This window comes from Chrysemys picta, chromosome 4 (genome assembly GCF_011386835.1).
Source record: "Chrysemys picta bellii isolate R12L10 chromosome 4, ASM1138683v2, whole genome shotgun sequence".
Classification (NCBI taxonomy): domain Eukaryota; kingdom Metazoa; phylum Chordata; order Testudines; family Emydidae; genus Chrysemys; species Chrysemys picta.
This window is the reverse complement of record NC_088794.1, coordinates 83,073,724-83,091,678: the sequence shown is the minus strand read 5'-3', so window position 1 is coordinate 83,091,678 and position 17,955 is coordinate 83,073,724. Positions and strand designations below refer to the sequence as shown.

The 17,955-nt window shown below is 48.1% G+C and overlaps 1 protein-coding gene across 2 annotated transcripts in view; it reads left to right on the top strand.

Annotated features, from left to right (window-relative positions):
• The first annotated feature begins 1,261 nt into the window (after nt 1-1,261).
• The window catches only part of CHRM4 (cholinergic receptor muscarinic 4), a 40,266-nt gene continuing 23,572 nt past the window's right edge, over nt 1,262-17,955 (top strand). Inside the window, exon 1 of one of the 2 annotated variants that reach the window (XM_005302260.4) lies at nt 1,262-1,614. In XM_005302260.4, the coding sequence (XP_005302317.1) occupies nt 1,560-1,614 (55 nt within the window). In that variant the 5' untranslated portion in view covers nt 1,262-1,559. The remainder of the gene's footprint in view (nt 1,615-17,955) is intronic. The other variant, XM_005302259.3, reaches the window with a different exon arrangement.

The following is a 17,955-nucleotide window of genomic DNA, read 5'->3' as shown; positions in this document are numbered from 1 at the left end:
GCCCTGCCATCAGAGTCCGCTCCCCTAATCCCCCTGCCCACGCCCCGCAGCCCCCTCCGGCTCTGTGGGCCCGGCAGTCGGGGGATCTAACTGGGCCATGTAAACCGGACACTACCCACCCCGGAGCGGAGGAGATCACACACCTAGCCCGTTCCCGACCGCTGAGAGATCACCGGGGGGAGGGGATTAGCCCCAGAAAGTGACCCAGAGCGGAGTCTACTTAAGCACAGGCCTGCGCTCTGGGGTCCCCGTTCCTGCCCAGTGAGCTGGGCAGCGAGAGGCCGAGCTCACTGTCCCAACGGGGAGCTGGGAACACGGGGTTTAGGAAGCAGGCGGCCAAGACTCAATTAATCTTTAGTTAGGGAGCTAATCTCATTAGCCCTTGGCCAGATGTCTCCGTAATGGAGCCCAAGCCCTCTGCCGGGGGGGTGGGGCAAGACTGTCTCTCTCCGGATCCGGGAGAGCCACTCCCACCGGAGTCCGGTCTGCCTCCCGCGTCATCCTGTGCCCTGGGCCGCCGCTCTCTGGGCGCCCTGTGGGCAGCGCACACGGTCCCTAGTGCCGGCCCGTCAGCTGAGACTGGAGCCTCAGGCTCGGTGCTTGGAAAGGCTGGGCCCCCACTGGGGCTCTGCGATCGGCGCCCCTCTCCCTGTTTGTCCCTCCCACGTGTCCCTTCGACGCCACCCCAGCCCGGGAGCTGTCCGGCGCTGAAAGCCCGGGCGGGCCTCCCGGGCCGACAGCTCGTGGGTACATGGACCCTGTGCGGCTTGGAAAGCGCATAACCCCCCTGCGAGCAACACAGCCCAGGGCCGGCTCCCGCCCCTCGGCTGTGTCCATGGGCACGGAGCTTGTGGAAAGGGCCGGGCGGTTCTCCCCCTGCCCCGGGCGGAGGGAGGGCTGGGAGCAGAGATTTAACAGAGTCCCCCATTCCCCCCTCGGCCATTCACAGTGGAGCCAGGGCGGCCTGTGCCCTGCCCTCCACTGTACACCTGGGGCCGGTGGCTTCTGGGACGGTGCCTCAGACAAAGGCAAATAATGGGGGGCATGACCCTGAGCTCCCGCCGCCCGGGCCCTGCCCTGCCTCCCCTCCCCCAGTGATGTGCCAGCGGCGAGCGACAGTCCCCCCAGGTTGGGTGAGAGGGGAAAGTAGCGCTCGCAGCCCCGCCGTGATTGGCTGAGGCTCCATTACATCATGGTTCCGGGGCTGCCTGGCTGCTTTTTCTTTCTTTCTTTCTCTCTTTTTTTTTTCCTTTTTTTGCACGGGGGAGAAAAGTGGGCGCGCGCTTGTCAGCGCGAGAGGGCGGCACATCTGGGCAGGGCTGGGCGCGGGGCGGCCCCGGCAGGAGCGCTGGCCACGCCACGCCGGCCTGGCTCCGGCTCTCTTCGCCTTCCCGGCGCAGCCCCAGCTGCCGAGAGCGGAGCCAGCCGGGGGCGGCGAGGGAAATGCCCGAGGGAGCCTCCCATGAAGCGGACTCCGGCGTCCGGGGATCGTTTGCTCTCCCTTGATCGGCACCAGCCCTCCAGCCGCGAGCAGTTCCCGACGTGCGGGAAGATGCACCATGGGCTTTGAGAACAGCACCGGCGCCAGAGCGCTAACGCCGTGGGGGGCGCCCGGTGAGTGAGCGGCTCTCCCCCAGCCGTGCGGGGTGGGGGGAGGCGGGATGCACAGAGCGATCCCCGGCCCGGGCATTGTCTGGCCTTTGCCCCGGGCAAGGAGCGCGGGTATGTTCATCCCTCCGCCTGGCTTCTGCTTACGACAGTGACCTCTCCAGCCGGAGCGGGCGCCCGGGGGTGCCCTTGGTCAAGGAGTTTACAGGAATGGTGGGGAGGGGGGTAGCGCAGATTGGATAGTGGGGGGTGATTCTCTTCCCCCCCCCCGCCGCCCACTCCCCAAGAGCCCTCTGCGCCTAGGCAAGGACGTGCCCGCTACTCTGGGGTGTAGTTAGACGGGAAGGAGGCGGGAGCGGTGAGGGAGGTGATCGCGCCGGGGTACAGAGGTGGTCAAAGGGATGGTGTCTGCCCCGGTCCCTGCACACAGCGGGGTTCTCGGGGCAGCTGGGACGGACAGGCTTTCCCGCGGCGGGCTGAGGACGCGCTGTCTCTCTGTCAACTTTCCCGGACTCCATTTGCCTAAAAATGGCTTTTTCTCTGCGCTTCTCTCTCGCCTTTGGTGGGCTGTCACTTGGCGCAACATCTGGGAAGCGAGGGGAAGGCAGAAGGAGGGGTCTAGAGGCCAGCGAACCGCTCCAGCTGCTGAGGGGGGGCGTGGGACCGGGACTCAAAGCCCAGATTCCACCAGCCGGCCCCGCCGCTCGGGGCAGCGCCGCACCGGGCCAATGAGATTCGGATCGCCCTGGGAAGCGGCTCTCAGGAAAGAGCCACGATCGGTAGCACCTCATTCGGATCCAGTCTACAGCCATATTAGACTGGTACCCAGCGCAGGAGGCAGTTCTCGCCTAGGGGACCCAGCACTTCGGCCCCAGCGGCTGGCACTGGTCCCCTCGCCTTCCCCACCGCCTGCAGCCTCATGGGCAATCGCCACTAGAGACTCCCCCCCTTCTAACAGCACCCCGGCAAAGCACGTGGCACTCACCTGGCTGCCCCCCAAGTCTCGGTTCCCCGGGGGCTGGGGGAGCTCTGGGGACACGGGGACGCTTCCCCTCTGCAGCACTAGAGCCTACTCAGCCCTGGGCTTGGCGTAGCCCCGCTTTCGCCCGGCGCCTGGCCGCGGGCACCGCTAAGGAGTAGTCTGGGCGGTAGAGCCGGCACCCCTGACTCCGTTACAGTTAGCGAGGGACTCAGGGGCACATAGGGCATAAATCAGGGTCGGGAGGACACGAGGCCGTGTCATTATCAAGCAAACCCGGGGTCGTTCCTGTTCCCTAAGCCGGAGAGCAAGTGCCGTAGGCGACACCTTTGTTACAATGTGCTGGGCGCTGTACAAACTAGGCAGATACGATCGCTGTCCGGAAGAGCTGACACTCTGATGGAGACAACAAAACAGAAGGGAAGGGGAGCGATGAGCAAATACAAGGGGCTAGGCGGTTATTGGTCAAGGGTTTAAGGACGCGCGCGCGCGTGTGTGTACACACAGACACTGGGCAATCTGGGATGTGTAATCATAAGCTGGTGTGGATCATGCTCATTCTGTGCCACTGGTATGAAATTAAAGAGCAGGACTGCGTGAATCTACAACTGAAGTACTGTAGAGAGGACAGCCGGGAGATATGTATTAGATACCATCTAGTCTTCCCCACTCCCTTGCAGGGCACGGATTGTTCCTTTAAGTCCATTCTCCCGGGCGTTGACTGTCAATTTTAAATGTCCCCACGAACGAAGAGGCTGGTATGACTCTCCTTAGGAGATGATTCCGCTCTTTCACCGATCTCAGTTTGGCTCCCCGGTCCCCATTCACTTCACGTTTCTTTTGCTTAATTTCATCTCATTACTTCAATTTTACCCACTGGGCCCTTGCAAGGTAATTCCTTCCTTTCTTAGGTTTACTTACTGAAGGTGTAGAGTAAATCAGTGGGGTTGGGTGACTGACAAGGTGGGACTAGACTATGATGTGTGAATGGATTGGAATTCTCATTTGCGGTCACTTTAAACAAGACATTCATTTCTTGTATTGTTCCTTTCAACTGCATCCCACCTGGAACTGTGGAAGTGGGTGACATCAGAATGGGCACCAGTAGGCGTTGTGACATCAGCAGCCGTCAGCTTTCTGGAGATATTGTTTGATATGATGCTTCCATTTCTAAGAAAACCTCTTTCCCAGCAGGAAACTGTCTCAAAAGAGACTCCTTTTAAAATGAAAATTGCTCCCGCCGATTTCCTATCAGGGGGATGATACACCTAGCAAGCGGGGTCTCCTGCTCAGGCGAAGGGAAGGGAGGTGGTTCCTTTCAATCCATGTTTATGCAAAGGAACCACTCACTCTTCTTGGCACACCGGAGGGGTAAAAGCAATGATTTAGCAGAAGGTGATGTGCATAGATAAAGTGATCTCCTAGCTGATCTCTTTCCATTCCAATGATTCAAGGATTCTCAAATCTTTTCGTGGCACTTTAAGGGAGAGATTGTTGTATGGCTGTCTCCCTCCCATTCGCCATTGTGTGAGCCCCATCTCCTTTTCCATTCACAGCTGTGCTGAGCCCACCTCCCCTCCCCCTTTCACTAGAGTTCAGAGCGTCTATCTTCCCACTGGGGACCAGGTGACTTCCCTGGGGCAAATGATGTTAGGAAAGTACTGAATCCTGTATTGCCAACCCGAAATGAAAAAAAAGTCATGAGTCAGGGCCTCCTCAGATCATGAGACTGGTTTAAAATTAGGACATTAGACTGACAGTTAGGGGAGCTGGGCTCAAGACACTGCGCTTTCACAGACTGCCAATGGGACCTTGTCAGGTCACCTAGGCCCAGCTCCCCAAGGGTGTTTAGACTCCTAACTTTCACTGAAATCAATGGAACTTTGGAGCCTAAACACCTTTGAAGATCTGAGTCTTAGCCTTTCTGTGCCACCATTCGCTGTCTGCCAAAGGGGGATAATAGTACTTCCTGGTGGTGCTCTGAGGATAAGTCCATTAGAACTTGTAAAGTGCTTGGATACTGCGGTAATAGTGGCCATACAAGTATCTAAGGGTACGTCTACACTGAGTAAAACACCCACAGCTGGCCTGCATCAGCTAGCTCGGGCTGTGGGGCTATAAAATTGCAGGGTAGACAGTTGGGCTCTGGCTGGAGCCTGAGCTCTGGGACCCTCCCCACTCAGGGGGGTCCCAGCACTTGGGCTTCAGCCTGAGCCTGAACATCTATACCGTAATTGTATAGCCCTGTTAGCCTGACTCAGCTGAAATGGGCCAGACACCAGTGTTTTATTGTAGTATAGACATACCCTAGGCTGGTTAGATAGTTTTCTGGAGCTGGCGATTTAAGTAAAACACCAGATATTGGAAGACTCATGATAAAATTGCAAGAGTTGGCAACCATACTGTATTTTTACCTTTTTTTTTTGCAATTTTGGCAGCTGGAAATGAGGAGCCAGCATCAGCCAGCTCTCTCCGCAATTCAGTTTAGGAACCTCTTCAGTTATTCATTGTCCTTCCTAACCTGACCAGTGGCACGCCCAGACAAAGGTTTCCAGTGTGGACTAGCAGTCACAGCCTATGCTTTTACCAAAAAGCTGGAAAACTATGTTGTTGTTTTCACTGGCACACTTCATGTTAGCTCAACACCAACTCATGGCATCCATTCCCAGAGAACCAGCTAATACCAATTCCTGCATGGGAGACACACCCATTCCAGAGAACCAGCCAGTACCTGTTCCCACATGGTGGAGTCATGCCCATTCCCAGAGAACCTGTGAGGTGATGAATCATCCCTGAACTAGAGCCTCATTAAGCCACATGCGGCGATGAATCATTTCTGTGCTAGGCTCTAGCCAATCCACAAGTCAGGAGTTGGTCTGGTGACTCTCAGAACAGATATTTAAGCCTCACAGGAGAAACAGCCACTCAATCTGCCTAATGTCACTTCATGGCTTGGTACATTCCCCTGCTTGATAGCGGTGACAGGTACCACAGGCCTTAGCTTGTTCCAGCCTAGTTGCCAGCCCTATTGTTCTGAGAGTCTGCTATTGACTCCTGATTCCAGCATTGACCACTGGCTCTGGTTCTTAGGCTGACTGCCACTCCACCAACCACTAGGCCTGGCCATCCATGTCTCAGTTTCTGGCAGAACCAGACAATACTAGTTCTGGCATGGTGGAACCAGCCAATACTGGGTCATACATGTATGTATCCAGTTGTATGAGACAGATATATTTAAAAGTGAAGGGTAGTGCTTCTGGCCCTTTAGTTAGAGATTCAAATAGAATGCTGTTCATATGCTAGCAGCATGAACTCCATCCTAGGCAGAGCGCAACTGTTATCCCAACAAAACACTCTGGCATATACTATCTGAAATGGTACTTGTAACATCACCACCATTCCCCTTCCCCATTAACATCAATCTAGATAATCTCTCCCAGAGCATAGAAATTGCAGGACATTTATTCTGCCTACCTGGAAAGCCCACGCGCAAAGGTAGGGCAATTTTCTCTGGCCAAATGTATTTACATTTAAAGCAATGTTAAGGTTACACATTTAGATGCAGAAAATCAGGGAGTGAAGAAATAAAAGCTCTCACGAGGCACAGGTCAGCAGAGCATCTAAGCACTTACTTGAAGCACTTTGCTAAATCAAAGCCATAGTAATGTTACCTTGCTCATACTGTACAGATTCAGGTGACATTTACTAGCATAACTATTAATCAAAGGTATTATGTGCAGTGTGGGTGAGCTAATATTACTATGAAACACTTAACTTTTGCATTCTATTTATTATTATTATTACTATTATTTCATGGTGCACAAAGGCATGATGGGAACTTTACAGAACTCATCGAAAATTACTGTCCATGCCTGAAAGAGAATGCAATGTAAATTTTAGATGAGTGGGTTGTGGGGGAAACATTGGGGTGGAGGATGGATGGATGGGGAAGGGTAAAGGTTATCATCACAATGGGATAGTTTGTTCTCTCATGTTAGGCACATGACCACCTCCATAGATTAGTATGTTGTTTTTAATACAAGAGAGCCTAACAGAAATGATTTAGTACTGGCATAATTCATTTATTACGGGCATTGCAGAAGGGGCAGTGTGTTTGTGTTTAAACCTGTCCTCACAAGATTCTAGTAATACACAGTGTTGGGACCCAAATAGGTACCTGAGGGAGAGAGTTTTTGCGTTTAATTTCCTTGTTTTTAACAAGATAGCAAACACCCTATCCCCTTCCCTCCCAAAATGTGGGAAAGATACAAAGGGCCTCTACATGTTGACACTGAAATTGTGCTAACTATGCTCTGGAGTTCCTCTCTCACTGAGATGTCTGGAGATCTTGGGAGTAATGATCCAGGGCCACTGAAGTGAATGGGATTGGCAACTCCTTGCTATTTTTTCTGCCAGGCTGGGTTAACAGGAAAGCAGCACCTCTAAAAAGAAAGCAGATGAGAGCATCAGTAACAGGAGTAGATAGAAACGTAGGCTATAATTTAAATGTGCCGTCTTTGTATGCATGCTGCCAGATGCCCACACACAAAATGCCATTTTGAGCTTGCACATGGGTAAATTAAGTTTAGCTAGCCACATGCAGTTACACAGCAGGATTTTCTCTTACATGGCCAACTGGTACTTTTACCCAGGATCAGAAAATCGGGGCACCTTTTGGAGAATTGTGCTGTCAGTGTGACATGCACTAATTTGCTCCCCCAGATTTTCCTTAACACAACCTGGAAATAGTAACTTCTTGGGCAAAACAGGTGAGAGCTCCAACATTGGATGTCACAAATTAGGTGTAGTGTTGGTAGGTTCTGCTATAACCTTAGCAGATACCTCTTGAGCACGTTCAGAAGTGATTTTTTTCAAATTACTTACTTCTGAGGGTTTATCTCCTTCCCTCCACGATTCCTCCATAGGGACGATTTAGATGTAACACTTAGAGGATTTTTTTATCCAGCCATATTTGAGTTCCTGGTGAGCATAATGAAATACTGGAAAAGTGCATTCTTCACTCTCTAATAGCTCAAAATCATGTGTGTGTGTGTGGGGGGGGGGGGGAACTATTGTGGGTAGATTCTGAAACCAAGTCTACAATGTTAATCTAAAGGAGCATTTTTCAGAAAGTTCTGAGAATGGAAATATGGATGATAATGAAAGTCCCTATCATGGATGCCATAGAGTGGTTACAGAGTTCCTGGTCCTCAACAGTTACCAGAGAGGACCAGGATAATATAGAGGGACTTCCCAGTCAGGGAGTTCTCTAGTTATGGCTCTTTGTGCTTACCTCCTCACACCTCAGAAACTAGAATCAAAAAATACAAATCCCGCCATTTCCCCAGTTTTCTAGCAAATACAACAAGCATTTCCTTCATCCAGACCTGTCTACACTTAAATTGTAGCAATACTCACTGGTCGTATAGAGCTTTGTGCATTCAAAGTGCTGTATAAGCATTAATTAATCAGTCTTTACATCTTACCTCAGGGCTCAGACCCAGATCCTCAAAAGGTTTAGGCACCTAACTCCCAATTTTATAGGGACAATCCCGATACGTGGGGCTTTGTCTTATATAGGTACCTATTACCCCCCACACACCTCCCGTCCCGATTTTTCACACTTGCTATCTGGTCACCCTATCTAACTTCCATTGGTTTCAATGGAAGTTAGGTGCCTAATCCCTTTGAGGATCTGGTCTCAGTCCCTGTTCTGGGTTGAAGAATCATAAATCACCTCATTGGTGTTCCTCTAAAATTGTTTAACTTCCAAGGAGTTCAGACCACCAGTTGAGAAAGAGCAGGAATCCTCAAGCTATTCTGCCCAGGTTACTAACCAGGTGTAGGATGGACGATTGTAGCATTATTGCTTATTTATATAATTAATGTATTAATTAGTTGCAACAAAGTATCACTCTTGATCAATTCCAGGCATTTCTGGCCTATGAGAGCACATTAATTCATATGAACTCCATTTAAACCTTTAGTTACTGGATTAACTCACTGTGCATACTGCCTCTCATTTGCACTTGCCAGCCTGCATATGTTCAGAGTAATTCATTTACTGAATTTACAAGCAGGGTTTAGGCATTTCATAGGCGTATTACTACTTGGCCATCTCCCATGACTGTGGGCCAGAAACTTGGTGACAAGTGGTAGCAGGCTATTCTGCTGCTCCATGCCATGATTTTGCTCATGGCAGAGTGGAGGAATAATCAGACATTAATGTCGGTGCATAAAGCAGTGCATTCTCTCCTCAAGAGTCCCCAGTACATCTCATCTCAGTTACCCTGGTCTGCTCCCTCCTGCAGGAGTTCTGCCTCTTGTATTGAGAAGGGAGGAATGACAGCTGAAGGTAACAAACACAAAACCAGGCAACAGTCTTTACTTGCCCACACGGATACACCCAAACATCATGTGCACAAGCCCTCTCTTTCCCCCAGACACCATCTGTGCACACACCCTTCACACACACACCCTTCAGTTTGTCACATCAGTATGATTGATCATGGGCCACAGTGTTAATTTATGAAATATATTAATATAAAATCCTGGTTCATTTAAAATAGTGGCCTTTGGAGAATTGCTCTCTGTGAGGAGCCTCTGGTGAAGAAACTTGTATTCAATGGCCTTGACTTTGTGCCACTGTTTACACTTGTAATGGTAGCATAATGCACCCACTTGAACTCTAATGAAGCTCAGAGGCTTAAACTTGAGTGAGGCTCATCATACACTCATCTCACTGAAGATGAAGTTGACTGTACTGTACTGTCAAAGTCCTCTAAATGGTGCTGCTATGGATACAAAGCCCTATTGCTATGACAAACCAGAGGTCACTAATGGAGGTCCTGCAAATAAGAGTCCTGTTAGCAACATAATCACTCTTTACCTATACTCTGTGCCTCCATCCTGTCCTACACCATTCCTGCTCTGCTCAGCTTGACTCAACTCTTCTCTTCAAATTGTGCAGCCACACACTGATCAGAGACTCCCACAGGATCTGTCTGGGTGAAATTTGCCCCATGCAAAGGATCCGTGCACGACTTACATTTGAGAGAGACTAAAGTGGTGCATTGGCTTTTTGCTTGTCCTCTGCACAGGGGAGAATTTCATCCTATGTATGGGATGTGTTGGTTCTTGGGGTACCAAGGACTGAGAGTCAGTTTGTTAGCCCCCTGTCTTCAGCGTGAGGGACATTTGTTTATGCTTAGCTGTGTGTCAGCTCCCTGGCACCACCAGCCTGTTACTCACCCAAGCACTCTCCTTTGGGAAATGCTAGCACTTTGTTTGCAGATTAACAATAAGTATACCCCAGTCCCTGAGTCCCTTGGAACCAGCTCCTTATCCACTGAACACTCACAGAAATACCAAGTGTGCTGTCCCCAAGCAAATAATGTAAACACCAGCTTATATGATTCAACTAAGATCAGCCCCTTGCTTAATATCACAGCACTTAGATATACTGATAGTGAAAACAAGGATAAGTTAATTACCAAGGTTTCAAGAGATAGTGAGCAAGAATAATGGAACTAAAAATTACATATAAAACAAAATCATAACATGCTTTCTGGAGACTAACCTTAACAGGCTAACCTCCTGTCTAAAGAAGTTTACCTCACCCCCACAACATCCTCTGCAGAGTTTCAACCAAGGTTGGCTGAGATCTCATTTTCATGAATGTAAATGCACTGCTCATTTACTTCCTGGTGCAGTATAAAGTGGCATCTTCTTTGCCTTTTACTTATATCTCAAAAGTTCATTGTCTCTACTCAGTCAGGATAAGAACCCAGGGCTTATTTTCCTTTGTGCTGCTTCTCTATTGATTTCACATCTCCCCGTTGACTTCACATGTAAATGGATATTCATTGTGTTAATTTACAATGCTTAATCTGCATCTCAACAGAGAGACAGGTGAATAAACATCCCTTGCCTGATAGAAAACCTGTTTGTCAATTCTGCCTTGATAACAGATTTTAAACTATCCATACAAAGTATTGGTATATACATTTCATAATGATATTGACCGATGTGTGATCCTGGCTTTCCTTTAAGATATTCTCACATGATATTCTTTGATGACAGAATGTACCTACCAGACATGGGACATTCCTGTAACCCCCTTGTTAGTTGTCATTAAGGGGTTCTTGGGTCAGAGGAGACATGAAGAAATTCTTCTGGAAAGTTTTTACTTTAAGGTAAACCCCTGTGTAGTCCACAGCAAACTGGATCTAAATTCCATGTTAAAGTCCTTGGATAATGTGGCACTCTGGTGCAGAAGAGTGGAAATTCTGTGGCACCTTCATGTACATTACAAAATTACGTTTTTAAAAAAATGAATTAAATATGATAATGGATAATCCAGCCAGAACAGTAGGCTATGTGTTATCAATATTGATATTAAATTCAATTTATTTGACATCCCCACATTTGCAGTTTTCACATTGCAACAGAGTTTTGTATTGACAATGCCTAACTGCACAATAGAAGCTGTCAGAAAAGGGTTTGGTAGCTGGATTTGGAATCATTGGGTCTTTTAGCACAGGAGGTGGGTGGGAAGCAGTTTAGATTTGTAAAATAAACACATTGTTTTGATGTTTTGCAACAGTGTTCACCAGTGAAATAGTTAACAATGTCATCTTTAGGTTCAAGAATTAATGCTCGTTGATATGACCATAGCAATTCACATTTCTTGGAGTATTGTTTTAGGCTCTCTTCAAACACAGGAAAATTTTAGTGCATTGGCTACACTGTGGGACATTTTCAAGATTTTATCTGAAACAGTAAATTATAGAAATATAGTTTAAAAAAAGTGAAACGTAGATTTGGGAGTACTTTTCTGTGTAAGGTGAATCTCACTGCCAATTCTGCACTTGCTTATTTTGCTCTACTTTAACGATCTCTCCACACTTGGAAAATGACCTGTGTTGATATTGTTTAGGCCCCCTGCACTGGTAATGAGAATGTTTTGACTCCTGTCTGGATGGGACCAATCCATTTTTAGTAGCTGTACAGAAAGCATGACTGAGATTTAGAGGGACATGGTGTATATCATGATTACTGGAGTGGTGCTGAAGACAATTTGATCCCATCTCTATTAGCAGTTTGTGGGGGAGGAGGGGAATGGGGAAGTCTTGTTGTTGACAACCATTGGTTAGCAATAGATCATTTTCCAAGTGTAGAGAGTTCCTGAAACCATCTAGTTCTGGATCCATCTTTTTGTTATATGTGTGTTCAGTGCCTAGCAGAAGGAGATCCTGATCCCTGACTGGGGTCTCTTGGCGTTACCATAATGCAAATAATAAAGTAAGAAGGAAATAGCTTCACAACTGCTACGTTAACTCATAAAAGGGACTAGCTGGATCTCCAGATGAGAGAAGCTGCTAAATCCTGGAAAGGTCAAGACAGGAGACCTGAAGTGTCTCATTCAGCCATCCCTTGAGTCTGCCAAACAGCTGAGAAACTGGGAAAAATAAGTCAGGGGGAAGCAGGATCTCTTTTTAGAAAAAGCAACTTTATTCTATTAGGTAATGGAGCTGGGAATATTCACAACTATTTTCTTTTGTGCTTCTACTCACGCTGGCAATTTGGCATCTCATTATTTTCACACTTCCATGCCAGCTGCTACCAGGGTGCACCATTGCAGGAGTGCTAATGTCCATGCTGCCTAGCAATAGGGTTCCCAGCCCGATTAAGCTATTGCTGCTGAGACGCCCGGAGTCTGTGCCAGCGTGCCTACATTGACCATTGCTGGAGAGCTCCTTGCTGTAGCCAGCAGGAGCCACTGGGGAATGGAACAGTGACATATTTGCAGGAAATTACTTTTGGGGATTTTTTTTCAAATCTGTAAAACTTTTGGGGATTCTTCTGCAGTGGCTATTTCCTACTCTATAATCTTTCTAGCTGAATAGCCTGAGAGCTCAATTTCTTTGCAATAACCCTCTAGAAAAGGAGGGAGTTGGTATTTAAGGTATTGATGTTATTCATGGGCATACTTTTGCAGGGCCCATTTTAAAGTTATAATTATCCAGAAGAGCTCAGCATCTAGAGACTTAACTGAGTTTTCTGATGCCAAGCCCCATATCGCTTTGTATATTGTTAAAGGAAAGAAATTGCCTGCCTGGTCCTAACAAAAGCAACACAAAAACAGCTGCTCTTCATGGCTTGAAGTTTGTGCATTCACTAAATTGTCACACTATCCTTGAGGACCACTTGGAAGCAGCTATAGCTGCTGAAGACTGTAGCCTCTTGATGCTAGGTATAAAGAATCATGTTGCTCAAGTGCTTCTGAGACAGCTCCTGCTTCTTATTTGATCTATGTTGAATTCAAAGAGTTGGTAATGACCACTAAAGCACTATGTTGTTTGGGTCCTTGCATCCTGAGTCCACATCTCCCGCTATATACACTGACATGAGAGCTGGGATCAGATGTGCCAGTAGCTGCTGTTGTTAGACTGGAATGTCTGTGTGCTGTGACAGGGTATTGAGGGTGAGATCATGGAATGGGCCCTGGACTCTGGAATTTGCTTTCCCAAGGGATTCCAGTTTCATAGAATCATGGATGTGTAGGACTGGAAGGGACCTCAACAGGTCATCTAGTCCATTCCCCTGCACTCAAGACAGGGCTAACCTGACAGGTGTTTGTCTCACCTGTTCTTAAAAACCTCCCGAGGCAATTTGTTCCAGTGCTTAATCACCCTGACAGGAAGTATTTTCTAATGTCCAATCTTAACCACCTTTGCTTCTATTTAGGGCTCGTCTACACTGGCAATTAACGGCGCTGCAACTTTCTCAATCAGGGGTGTGAAAAAACACCCCCCCCAAGCGCAGCAAATTGCAGCACTGTAAAGCGCCCGTGTAGACAGTGTCCCAGCGCAGGTAGCCGTGCTCCCAGTGCTGGTAGCTACACCCCTCATTGAGGTGGCTTTTTTAGAGTGCTGGGAGAGCTGTCTCCTAGCGCTGCGCCGCGACCATACAAGGCACATTAAAGCACTGCCACAGCAGCACTTTAGTGTTGCCAATGTAGACTAGCCCATAAGCTCATAGCTTTTTGTCCTATCCTCAGAGGTTAAGGAGAACAATTTTTCACCCTCCTCCTTGTAGCAGCCATTTACATACTTGAAAACTGTTAGCAAGCCCCCGTCCCCCATCTTCTCCTCTCCAGACTAAACAACCCAATATTTTCAATCTTCCCTCACATGTTTTCTAGACCTTTAATCACTTTTGTTGTTTTTCTCTGGACGTTCTCCAGTTTGTCCACATCTTTCCTGAAATGTAGGGTGACCATATTTTTCCAAAGGGAAAACAGGACACCCTCAGGCTGGCCCCAGCCCCTTTCCACTGCTCTGCCCTCCCATGCGCGGGGTCAGCCTGAGATTCCCCCCCCCCCACTAGTGCCTGGGTCTGGTCCAAACCCCCCCACTGCCTGCCTGCGGGGTTGGTCCTCTGAGTCCCCTGCCTCCTGTGAACCCCTCCTCCCTGTGCACAGGGCTGGTCCGAGACCTGCCTGCTTCCTGCCAGGGGCCAGCCTGAGGTCCCCCTCCCCACTGGCACCCAGGGACAGCCTGAGCTCTCCCACTGCCCACCCATGACCCCCTCACTCCCCTACACGTGGGGCTGGTCCTCTGAGCCTCCCTGCTGCCAGCCCGTGACTCCCCCGCTCCACAATATCCTCCCTCCCGCTTTGTGCAGGGCAGGTCTGAGCCTCCCCTTCCCCCGCCCCATGTATGGGGCTGATGATCAGTTGGCAAGAGTAAACAGGACAAATGCCCAGTTTTGTCAAAACAGTCAGGACAGCCGGGACAGGACCTAAAAAAAGGACTGTCCTGGCCAAAACAGGACATATGGTCACCCTACTGGTCACCCTACTGAAAGGTAGCTCTCAGAACTGGTCACAATACTCCAGTTGAGGTTTTATCAGCACAGAGTAAAGTGGAAGAATTACTTCTTCTGTCTTGCTTACAACACTCCTGCTAATATAACTCAGAATGATGTTTGCTTTATTTTGCAGCAGTGTTACACTGTTGACTCATATTTAGCTTGTGATCTACTATGACCCCCAGATCCCTTTCCACAGTATTCCTTCCTAGGCAGTCATTTCCAATTTTGTATGTGTGCAAGTGATTGTTCCTTCGTAAGCGGAGTACTTTGCATTTGTCCTTATTGAATTTCATCCTATTTACTTCAAACCATATCTCTGTAGTTTGTCCAGATCATTTTGAATTTTAAGCCTATCCTCCAAAGTCCTTGCTACCCCTCCCAGCTTGGTATCGTTCACAAACCTTATAAGTGTACTCTCTATGCCATTATCTACATAAATTATGAAGATATTGAACAGAACTGAACCCATGGCCAATCCCTGCAAGACCCCCGGGATATGCCCTTCCAGCTTGACTGTGAACCACTGATAGCTACTTTTTGGGAATGGTTTTCCAACCAGTTATGCACCTACTTTATAGTAGCTTCATCTAGGTTGTATTTCCATAGTTTCTTTATGAGAAGGTCATGCAAGACAGTATCAAAAGCCTTACTAAAGTCAAAATATACCACATCTACTGCTTCTCCCCTATCCACAAGACTTATTACCTGTCAAAGAAAGCTATCAGGTTGCTTTGACACGATCTGTTTTTGACAAATCCAAGCTGACTGTTACTTATCACCTTATTATCTTCTAGGTATTTGCAAATTGATTGCTTGATTATTTGCTTAATTATCTTTCCAGGTACTGAAATTAAGATGACTGGTCTGTAATTCCCTGGGTTGTCCTTGTTCCCCTTTTTATAGATTGGGGGCTTGTCTACACTTACATTTTATAGCGCTCTAACTTGCTGGCTCAGGGGAGTGAAAAATCACCCCCCTGAGCGCAGCAAATCTGAGCGCTTTAAACGCTGGTGTAGACAGGCGCGGCTCCCAGCGCTTGGAGCTAATCCCCTCGTAGAGGTGGATTACCAGGAGTGCTCAGCGCTCGTGCACGCTCGCACTTCAAAGCACTGCTGCGGGAGCGTTCCCGCGGAGGCGCTTTGAAGTTTCCAGTGTAGACATACCCTGGCACAATATTTGTCCTTTTTCTGTCCTCTGGAATCTCTCCTGTCATTGTCATCTAAGAGTTTTCAAAGATAATTGCTGTTTGTTGCCATTATTGGCTCAGTTAAAGGCCATCAGTTCAGTCTTTAGAGGGTGACGTTATTTGTTCTGCTCAACAGCTGCATGCTGGGGATGAGTCAGTTTGTGGCGCCCCCTACATGTGGAATGCCCTCCCATTTATCATCCACTGGCCACTTCACTCTCCTCATTCCAATCTCTCCTCCAGGTTCATTTCTAGCTATAATATCAAATACTTCCTCCTGAAAACACCTGGGAACTGAAGCTCCATACAGGGAGCATGACTAATCCAAATTATCACATGACCGTGTTGCTGTCACCCTCATCCTTCCTTGCCCTCCCCCCTCATTCCCCCCATCCTATTACCCCTACTCATTGTGCTATGTCTAATATAAATCTTCAAGGCAGGAACCTGTAACCTGCTGCTTAGAGGGCAGACCTATTTCTGCTGAACTGCCCTAGAGCAGGTGGTCCTATAGCTTCAACCCAGGAGTATAAAAGAATTTGAGGTTCTATCTGAGGCAGAAGGAACTAGGGCCAGGGACAGAAGAGGTTCTCCTGGGAAAATAGTTAAGTGCAAAAGAAAGGTTAGGCTGAGGTTTATATTTGTTGCTGTTTAAGTTAAGTCACACTTTATATTAAGGTTCCATTTATAAATAGTTTACAAAGGTTTAATAAATGAATAATAGATGTTTTAATAGCTGGTTAATCAATTGTTATAGATTATATGCTCCAGCAAGGCAATAAATTATTTATAACAGTGGCTTGTAACCTATAATACCTTCTACTGATGTGCTTGTTAACCATCTCTAATGCAGGCTGCTCATGTCTCTCACATTCGTATAACAACGAAACCTTAATATAAAGGGTGACCAAGTTAGCCATAAAGACAAACACAGCCAGAAGGGGGGTTTGGAGCAAACCTAGTGTGTGTAACTGTTTTTGCCCATTTGCGACTCAAGTGACCAGTCAAGGTTTGAGGCCCTGTGGGTGTTCCAGCTGAGTGCAGAAATTGGTGATAATTAGGTATTTCTTAAATGCAGTTGTGTTTATTTACAAGGAATGCACAACATCCTGAGTGCAGAGGGAATCAAATAGCAGGAAACAGCTTCTTTTGCTCACAGCAGAAAGAGCACTCTTTTAGCCTGCTCCCCTGGCCCATAAACCTCTTTCCAGGTTTCATCCAGGGTCAGCCACCATGCTTTCAGCTTCTCAGGGCATGGCTACACTTGCAGATGTAGGGCGCTTTGAGTTAAACCAGCCTTCAGAGAGCGCAGTAGGGAAAGCGCTGCAATCTGTCCACACTGACAGCTACAAGCGCACTGGCGTGGCCACATTAGAAGCCCTTGCTACGGCCACAGAGAGCAGTGCATTGTGGTAGCTATCCCAGCATGAAAGTGGCTGCAACGTGCTTTTCAAATGGGGAGGGGGGTGGTGGAGTGTGACAGGGAGTGTGTTGTGTGTATGCGGGGGGGAGAAAGCGGGTTTCTTTGGGGGGCTGAGAGCATGTCAGCTTGATGTCTTGTAAATTCAGACAGCAGTAGACCCCTCCTCCCCCCCCACCTATCTCTCTCTCACACAGCATTCCACAGGAATGGTTGCTTTGTCTCAGAGCAGATAAGCATGCCGGCTGTCAAAGGGAGCTTTCAAATGGCATATCGACATTCCTGCAGCAATTACAAAACAATGACAAGAGTGGCCACTTGATTTAAGGGGATTTTGGGACCTTTCCAGAGGCTGATCAGAGCGCAGTAATGCAACACCTCGTTCACACTGACGCCTGGGTGTTTCAGCCAATGCGCACCAAGCGCTAATCTTCTCGCCGAGGTGGAGTACCAGGAGCGCTCTAGCCCTGGAGTCAGAGTGCTCTACGTACCTTCCCGGTGTGGACGGGTAGTGAGCTAGGGTGCCCGAGGATGCTTTAATGCATTCTAACTCGCAAGTGTAGCCAAGCCCTCAGTCTGTCTCTCTCTCTCTTGGTTCTTGTCTGTTCTCAGTTTCTGTGAGATCTCTCTTCACACACACACACACCTCAGCCAAGAGCTCCTGGGTGGGTTCACACATGCCTTTTGTCTTAGTTGGGGGGGCTTATGTTTACTGTTAGGTGTGAACTCTTAATGGGGTTTTAACTCAACCCATAGCAAGGTTTCACACAGCTCATAACACCACCCCCATCTCAGCTTTGCTTATCATCCCAATGAGGCCTAAAATGGTGACACCTAACAACCACCCATCCCAAACAGAAAGAAAAGAAATTATTTAACAAATTA